At 39.0% G+C, this 9204-nt stretch overlaps 1 protein-coding gene and 1 pseudogene across 1 annotated transcript; one reads left to right on the top strand and one right to left on the bottom strand.

The window, feature by feature from the left end:
- The first annotated feature begins 431 nt into the window (after window positions 1–431).
- On the top strand, window positions 432–4420 carry LOC120200254 (annotated as a pseudogene).
- Window positions 4421–5891: 1471 nt separating this feature from the next.
- LOC120200252 (transcription factor ICE1-like) lies at window positions 5892–8277 on the bottom strand. Its single transcript, XM_039201146.1, has 4 exons — window positions 7098–8277; window positions 6489–6713; window positions 6217–6387; window positions 5892–5990 (listed from the first exon to the last, which is right to left on the bottom strand). The coding sequence occupies exons 1-4, from the start codon at window positions 8136–8138 to the stop codon at window positions 5907–5909; spliced, it is 1521 nt and encodes a 506-aa protein (XP_039057077.1). The 5' UTR covers window positions 8139–8277; the 3' UTR covers window positions 5892–5906.
- Window positions 8278–9204: the final 927 nt, after the last annotated feature.

Below are 9204 nucleotides of genomic sequence, written 5' to 3' on the forward strand. Positions count from 1 at the left end.
TGCTGAAATGTGGCGCAGCATTGGAGATGGCCTTATATTTTGGGTTTTGGGTGTTTACAAGCTTTGATTTTTCATCTGCTGCTGCTGTTGAAGGTGGAAGAGAAGAAGATAGAGAGGCTGAGGTGTTTTGTTTTGCAGAAATGGAAGAGTTAGAGCGACTGTAGATAAAAAAGTGGATTTTGATTGATTGGTGCTTAAATCGAGAAGATTGCTTGATGAACTGAGAAAAATATATGCTTGTGGTGATTGAATTTTGTCAGGTTCTGATAAAAGTTTCAGAGAAAAAGTGTTGATTTCGTGTGGTGAAAGGGTAAAGCTATAGTATTTTAACAACGTTGTTGCTGGTAGATTGTGTGGAAATTTGGATTAGGGGTTTTAGTTATCTATTTGAGGAGCTTTAGAGTGTATCAAATGAGAGATCTGAGGTAAAAGGTTCTAGAAAAAACATGTCTACGTTGGAGGAATCAATAAAAGGAAATTGTGTAAACGGAAGAGAGAATTTTTATTCTGGTTATACCGAGCAAAATGATGCTAGGAACGCCATGGAAGGGCAGAATGTTCATTGCGCTCGTTCAGCGGCCGCCAGAGGTATAACCCTTTTCTTCCTTTCTCTCCATTATTGTTGATCTCGAATTCTTTCCCTCTGCTTTTTTGCTGGGTTTATTTTGCTGGCCTGCCGTTTTAATATATATTTGGTTTCGTATGTGGGAACATAGACCCTGAAATGGCGTTGTATACGGAGCTATGGCATGCATGTGCTGGACCTCTGGTGACGGTCCCTCGCGAAGGGGGGAGTGTGTTCTATTTCCCACAAGGTCACATAGAACAGGTTTCTCTTCTACCCACTCTACTTCCTCAAGATTACGTTGAGAAATTATCTTCCATTTCGGGGTTTGTTTTGTAATTTGCTTCCTAAAGTTGTTAGTGTTTCTGGTGAATCAGGTTGAGGCATCTACTAATCAGGCATCAGACCAACCATCAAAGATCCTTTGTCGTGTGATTAACGTTCAGTTAAAGGTAGTACCTTTCACCACTTTTATGGCTATTTGTATTATTTTTTTTCTGGGATTTGGTTTACTAATGAGATGAATAATTTTTTGTTGTTAGGCTGAACCGGATACCAATGAGGTTTTTGCACAAGCGACTTTACTTCCTGAACCTGATGTAAGTTTGGACTCTTTTTTTCTTATTGGTGCTTTAGATTATGTGTTGAGGAAGAGTTGAGTTCTAATGTTTCGTTCTTTGCTTCATCTGATATTTTTAGCAAGATGAGAACGTGGTGGAAAAGGAGCCTCCCATTCCTGAACCCCCACGGTTCCAAGTGCATTCCTTTTGCAAGACCCTGACTGCCTCAGATACGAGCACCCATGGTGGGTTTTCGGTGCTCAGGCGGCACGCCGATTAATGTCTTCCACCATTGGTTTGGGTCTATCTGTTGCATATGTCTAGTTCCTGTTTTATTTCCGTTATTATGAAAATTTAGTTGTGATTCTTTTGGGCATTGTTCTTTAACAGGACATGTCTCTGCAACCTCCAACTCAGGAGTTGGTTACAAAGGATTTGCATGGAAATGATTGGCGATTCCGTCATATCTTCAGGGGTAATGCTTTAAGCCTAATTTCTTTTGCTGCTCGTAGATAATGCACGCTGGATTTCAGGGAGTTTGGTCATATAATATGCTCACAAGTTATGGCCTTTTTATTTTTATAAAATAAGCTGCAACTTGCATGTAAAAGCCCCTTTATTTACAATTTGGTTCCACTGTGATAATATCAGGTCAGCCACGAAGACATTTGCTTCAAAGTGGTTGGAGTGTTTTTGTTAGCTCCAAGAAGCTTGTTGCTGGGGATGCGTTTATATTTTTAAGGTTTGTCTCTTTTCCTCAAATGTTCTTTGAAAATATGGTGTTTTACCATGGAATTCCTTACTTGAGCTTAAAGGCTTAAATGTGGAAATGATATGTATTTTCTAGAGGTGAGAATGGAGAGCTACGGGTTGGTGTACGACGAGCATTGAGACATCATGGGAATGTTCCTTCATCCGTAATATCAAGTCATAGCATGCATCTTGGTGTGCTAGCTACAGCATGGCATGCCTACTCAACAAGAACCATATTCACTGTGTATTACAAACCCAGGTTTGTAGATCAATCTATTATTTTGAAAAGCTTTGTTATTTTTTCTTGCATGACATGTTTAATTTCTCAAAATAGATTACCTTGTGTGATAAAAGTTCACGTGACATTTTCTGTTTAAAGAATTAATTACATTTTCTTGTCTCTTGTAGGACAAGTCCAGCCGAATTTATTGTTCCATTTGATCAGTTCATGGAGTCTGTAAAGAACAATTACTCGATAGGGATGAGGTTCAAAATGAGATTTGAAGGAGAAGAATCTCCCGAGCAGAGGTATGGGACCTTTTTTCCTTATCTCGCTGTGTCAAAACAAGTTTTTCATTAAGTTTCTAGTATTTTACTGTTTAAGGGTATGAGTCCCAACATGATGTTAAAACGAGCAGAGATTATGATTTTCAAATTTTTGTACTGCAGGTTTACTGGGACAGTGGTTGGAATTGAAGATTCTGATCCACAAAGGTGGAAGGATTCTAAATGGAGATGCCTCAAGGTAGACTTATTTAATTCGACTGTTCTTTGATTTTTTCAAGAATAATATAAGAAATTGTAGAATTCTCAAGTCATGGGAATTATTTCACAATGTTTTAATCTATTGTAGGTGCGATGGGACGAAACATCTACCATACCTCATCCTGAGAGAATTTCTCCTTGGAAAATTGAGCATTCTTTGGCTCCCCGTGCCCTGAACCCCCTTTCAATGCAGAGGCCAAAGAGGCCTCGATCTGTTGCTGTATCTCAGTCCCCCTATTCGTGTGTGCTTACTAGGGAAGGTAGGTGATTGGTGCTGTCTCATGCGATGGATTTGTAATATATTTTCATGTTTTCCATGTAACAGTTAGTCATCTGGGAAAGATCTGTTGACCGAGTTTATTTTTAGGTTCCTCCAAGGTTACTGTAGACCCTTTACCAGCAAGTGCGTTTTCAAGGGTCTTGCAAGGTCAAGAATTGTCGACCTTGAGAGCAACATTTGCTGAGAGTAACGAGTCTGACACTGCTGAAAAGTCAGTGATGTGGCCACTTTCAGCAGATGATGAGAAGAATGATGCCCCTGGTGAAAGAAAATTTGGGTCAGAGAATTGGATGTCCTCCGGGAGTCATGAAATAACATACACAACTCTGCTCTTGTTTTGGGTCAAATGCTGATTCATCTCGTGGATGTCGACCATCCTTGATTGATCAATCTTTAATGGCTGGTAATTCTATGAGAAATCGTTTACTAGATCAAGAAGGCAAGCTTGGCTCTTGGTCCCGCTCGCACTCTAGTCTCTCACTCAAGTTAGCCGACGCTAGTTCAAGCCCTCCTTTGCAAGGTTCTGATGTGCCTTATCAGTCACGTGGAAATGGTAGATTTGGTGGTTTTCGTGACTACCCTGTTCTTGGTCGTAGGATTGAGCACTCACATGGTAATGATGCCTCCCCCAACCTCATCTCATTATGAGAACTCGGTCCATGCAAGAGACTTGATGCCCTAAACATCGTTGGTTCAAGAGCACAAGGACGGAAAGTCTAGAGAGGGAAACTGCAAGCTCTTTGGTATTCCTCTCATAAGTAATTCTAGTGCCTCTGATACAGCAGTCTCATGTTACTGCGTTCACTAATCCTTTGGGTCATGTGCAAGCAGCGTTGCACCAAGTTCATGCATCTGAATCTGATCAAAAGTCTAAAATAAAAAGTCCAAGGTCTCGCAGTTGTCGGAAGATAATTCTGCTTTTAATGAGCAGGAGAGAGCATTTCATCTGGGTCAGCCCCATACAAGGGAGAATATTTCATCTCCTGCTTCAACTAGGAGTTGTACTAAGGTTCTTTTTCTCGTTCTTGGTTTTTCAAACTTGCAGTTATAAAATATATGATGGACTTGCTCAAAATGATTCTATTTTCAGGTTCTCGTGCAAGGGAATTCTCTTGGTAGATCTGTGGACCTTAATAAGTTCAAGAACTATGATGAACTGATCACTGAATTGGATCATATATTTGAATTTGGAGGCGAACTAATGGCACCTCAAAAGAATTGGCTAGTTGTTTATACCGACAATGAGGGTGATATGATGCTTGTAGGCGATGATCCCTGGCAGTAAGATTTTTCTAACGTCTCTCTGTTCCATTTTTCACTGTTTCGTGTTTGATGGTTTACACTTCATCGAGTTCTTACTTGTGAATCAGGGAATTTTGTGCCATGGTTCGCAAGATCGGTATCCACACAAGGGAGGAGGTCCAGAAGATGAAGCCAGGGTCCTTGAAGGTCGATGACAGTCCTTTCCCCCCAGAGTTGTAGATGGTAAAGAAGTGAATTGTCTGTCGGCATCTAGTGCTAAGAATTGATGAAATTCACTTAATGGTATAGTCGAAGTATCATAACCTTGTTTTGAATATGATGTCTAAAATCAATCTACATAGTAAAGTCGCTTGTTTCTTCTCGTTTCAGGTTTTTGGTGGAGGAATCAGGAATGCAATAGTGACGTTCCTGCTAGTTAGAACAAGAACTTACTAAAGCTGCAAGTCTATATTAGCATCAAGTTTGCCGCATAAATCGTAATCCGATATATTTGGCACGAATGCTATGATCCGATTTTGGATATGCTAGCAGCAATATGGTGTTCTTTTAATATATCTTTCATATGTATACCCGAATCTGAATTTCATGCACGGCTGCACCACCATCCTTGTAATGTGTAACCCCGCCCTCTGTACAGAGATGTTTGAACCCCACATTTTATTTTTTTGAAGTTGTGAATGTAATTAGGTTAACACGGCCATTTCTACCGGTGTCTTCTCAAGTAAAGCATACTTTTTTTAAATCGTGAAAAACATTTGGTGCGTTTCAAGTAATGCTTTTTTTTATAATGCTAATCAAATTATTATAATATTTTAATAACAATAATATTATTTTCTTCATAATGAATGAGTCTGAAAATTTTATTAAACGACAAAATAATTTACGTAATATCATTTAAACATCGGTAAATGATTTTTTCAACTGTTTTCTAAAACATGGTCCGCTAAACAAGAACAGATTGCAAACTTGAGTGCTTATAGTGTAAAACTGATCAGCTCGGTGACTATGGCCTATGGGGTGGGGGACTGAGTTTGTTCAAACTATATTCAAGTGCCATCAGGCATGAGAAGCTTATCATAACTATCTTAGAACCAAACCATAATAATATGAAAATTAATATAGATGTAATCATGTCAAATCATTAAGAACAAAATATTATATGTGAAAGCGTAACTGAATTAATTGATAAGTTGAAATCATTGAATCTTTCTTTGGTCATGATCTTCCAAAAAAATAGAGCTCCTTTAAATATAAATTCTCCGATAGGATAAGAGTAAATAAAGGATTATTTATTTCTTAGGGATCATAACCCCTTTATATAGCTGATTTAAGAATCAAATATTGTATGTACTTATATCTTTGTCCCTCATCGAGTTATAAATACAACTTTAATAGTATCTACACTTTTATTTTCATGACACTTCTAATACCTTAGGACTTTATAACATAATTGGTCACTTAATTCATGTCATATTTTATGATAAGAATATACATTATAAATATTGCTCATAATTATGAATTTTAATCCAATAAACCCATAAATCCATTCAAAGAACTTAGAAAAGCAGAAAAATGTTGATTCTTTTAAAAATTCAGTCAATGGGGTGTTTCCCAGCAGTTCAAATTAATGTAGAAGCTGTCATGTTGTTCTCAACTTGTAAACACTTGAATAACAAAATGCAATTTGCTTGTTGTGGTTATTGTTCAGATAGAGAGAACACTAAATGATGTTGTTGAAGCCAGCTGAATCCAAAAGCACGGCTTCGATCTGCTCAGGGTGGACGTCCGGCCCTTCCTTGAATTGCTGGATCAAAATATGAACACATCAATGAAAATGGAAGATTGAAATAAGATTATGAGCATGTTGGGTGCAAGTACCGGACAAGGATGTGTTCGATTTTTCAAAATATTAGTCATATCCCCATACCTATATCTAAATATGCAATGGTTTGGTTGCCGGATATGGTATTGGGAGGGAAAAGGGGACAGAGCAACATCGGTTGAAGCAATAGATGGTCAGAGATTGTTACCTCAGCTCGAAAGATATCCATGGCGAAGCCATTGAAACAGCTAATGACCGCTTGCTGGATGTCGAGCCCAAGGCTGTCCAAAGCCCTCATCGTGGAGAGCAAAAGACCAGGTCTGCGCCCACAAAACATGTGGATGTTCACAGCTTTTCCTTCTCTCAGCCTCACTTCAACCTACATACATACATATATACATCAAATGGAGCTTTATGTATTATGGAGCCGATAATAAACTAATAACATACGGTACGGGAAAGGTTGACGCAACATTTTACCCTTGCCGGTTGCCCGTTGGGACTCAGTAATGAACTAGGGCAAAGTTCATCCTTGATATGACAGGACAAGGTAGCCGGAGTGGGAGTCAAAGGACGGAAACTGGTTGTAGGTGTGACCGAAGAGCTTCCGGGGTTCGACTCTAATTCGTTATGCAGATCATTGATCCTTTGCAGAAGTTCCTTTAGGTACTCAATGGCATCCCCTAGGATAGAAGCTCTATCCATCTATTAGTGGAAAGGATAATGTTAAACCATGCCATTCCTAAGAAGAAAAAACTGAAAGAACAAGAAACTCCAAAACTCTTCCTTTGCAAGTAACTACAACACGTAAATCATACTTTCAAACAGTCAATGAACTGCATAAACTTGACCTTATCGATCATAGCTGCTAATGAGCGTATATTTTCGGCACTGGTATCATGAGTTTAAAGCTACTAGTCACGCTGAATGATTCGAATGCAAGAGAACATATAATGCAGGTAACCATCAAAAGACTAGAAAAGAGAACCGAATGCAGCATGTAAAAGCAAAAGATACCATTCATTCACATAATGCTCAAGTACCACACCATGAAAACAAACAAAAACGAAAGTGAGAGGACAATCTTACTTTACTGATCTTCGGAACAACCGATCGCAACATGTAAAGCCGATCGTTGAGTTTCTTCCGACGGCGCCTCTCGGCCATCAAGTTTTTAGCAGGAAGCCCTTTCCTTTTACCCTTTTGATCTCCTCCGGTGACAGTACTGTTTGCATTCGAGGTGTTCCCACCATTTTTGGGAGTTTCCTCAGCCTTGTAAGTCTCGGTGAACTCATCAGAATCATAATTCAAAGCTGAACCATCAATGCTAACATCTTCCAAATCATCTCTTTTGCAAATTTTCTTCTTTTCATTCTCTTTATCCCCCTCGGTTCCATTCGAAGCATTAACCTTTCCTCCGACCAAAACCCCGAAATTCCCTCCATTATCGGCCAAATTCTTCCTCAAAGCCGCCCTTTTCTGGAACAGAGTCGGCTGTGCTCCGACAGAAGGAAAGCTATCCAGTGGTCTTAGCAATTTAGACCTATTTAAAAACAGAGAATTCCCAGGATTCTCAACAAACCCTTGAAAACCCGTGAATCCGGAACCCGAATTAGCAGTGTCTATCTGATTCCCAGCGATTAAATCAGTGAAACCACCCAAAACCCCAGAATTTTCCCTGCTCAACAAAGAACTAGCGTTTCTTGCTTGGTTGTCAAGGAAACCGATTTCGCCCAAACCAAACCCGTGGTCTAATGGGTTGTTGGAAACGACATTGAGGAACGAATATGAACCTGGTTTTGGCTGCAAAAAGAAGTGTAACTGAGATGGGTCGAGATTGTTGAAAACAGTGGAAGATGGTGAACAAGAAGAGGTAGAATCCACTGGATGCTGCTGCTGCTGTTGCAGATGATGGTGGTGCAGCAAGAGATTATTTGGAAACGAAAGGTCCCCGATATCATGATGATGGCTTGAAATACTGTTGTTCGGAACGTACCATTCGTCATCTAACATGGATTTGAACGAAGACAAAGAACCCATCATTTCTTTGTTTTCCATTACAACACTGTCGTTTTGTTCGTCTCCTTTGTCTTCCGGCCAAATGACACCGCTGTTCACCTTCGAAAGCATGGTCTTCGTAAAAAAAAACTTGGGGTTTTTTTTTATTGTTTTTGTTTGGACAGTGAGAGAAGCAAAGCCTGAGTTTTTGTTTTGTCGAGCTTGAGCGGTTATGAGCTTAAATAAAAAGCAGCTTTCAAGGAGGGAAAGAGGAGGTCTTTTTTTAAAATAAAATAAAATAAAATCAAGGGTAAATTACACAGTTTCTCACTAAACTTCACTCACTCTCCTGTTTTGCTCACCGTACTTTCAATTTTTTTATTTTGATCACTAAACTTTACATATTGAATCATTTTACTCATTTTGCCGTTAAATTTTTAACTATGTTATGACATGTTACAAGCATCAAAACGACATCGTTTGAAAAATTCAAATATACATCAAAACGACATCGTTTTGAATCCTCTTCTTTCCTCCTATTGTCGTCTCCGGCCACCATATCATTTTTCATTCTGGTCACTGTTAACTATCGTTGATGGTTTTCATTCGGTCCCAAAATTCATGGGTTAGTTCATCTCGACCCCCTGAGTCTGAATCTGGTGGTTGTTTCACCGAAAAATGTCTCAAAATCCGTGAATCTCGACTAAAACTTTTCAGATTCATCACTTTTAATTTCTGATTCGTGGACTTCGGAGAAAGTTTCGACAAAATGGAAGTCGAATTCGGGCTCAAGGTATCAAAGCGAAATGGCTAATGAAATTTGGGACCGAAATGCCACCATCTAAGGCAATCGACGGTGGCTGACAGTGGCATCCAATTGCCTTCTATTTTTATTTTATAGTTGGATGAACAAAATGGAAGTCGAATTCGGGCTCAAGGTATCGAGGCGAAATTGCTAATGAAATTTGGGACTGAAAGGCCATCATCTAAGGCAATCGACGGTGGTTGGCGGTGGCATCCAACCACCTTCTATTTTTATTTTATAGTTGGATGAACAAAATAGGATAAAGAGTAAATTTAAGTGATGAACGATGTAATTTAGCCTTTATATTTTCAATTATTTTATATTAAATAATAATAAAAAATGATACGTCATCATACCGTCAGAGAGTTAATGGCAGAGTGATCAAAATGATTC

The sequence above is a fragment of the Hibiscus syriacus genome, unplaced genomic scaffold (assembly GCF_006381635.1).
Source record: "Hibiscus syriacus cultivar Baekdansim isolate YM2019G1 unplaced genomic scaffold, ASM638163v2 tig00005929_pilon, whole genome shotgun sequence".
NCBI classification, from domain to species: domain Eukaryota; kingdom Viridiplantae; phylum Streptophyta; class Magnoliopsida; order Malvales; family Malvaceae; genus Hibiscus; species Hibiscus syriacus.

Coding starts and splice junctions, on each gene's coding strand:
- LOC120200252 (XM_039201146.1), bottom strand. CDS start 8,138: ATGCTTTCGAAGGTGAACAGCGGTGTCATTTGGCCGGAAGACAAAGGA. Junction 6,388..6,488: donor CCAACGGGCAACCGGCAAGG/GTAAAATGTTGC, acceptor GTATGTATGTAG/GTTGAAGTGAGGCTGAGAGA. Junction 5,991..6,216: donor TGGATATCTTTCGAGCTGAG/GTAACAATCTCT, acceptor ATTTTGATCCAG/CAATTCAAGGAAGGGCCGGA.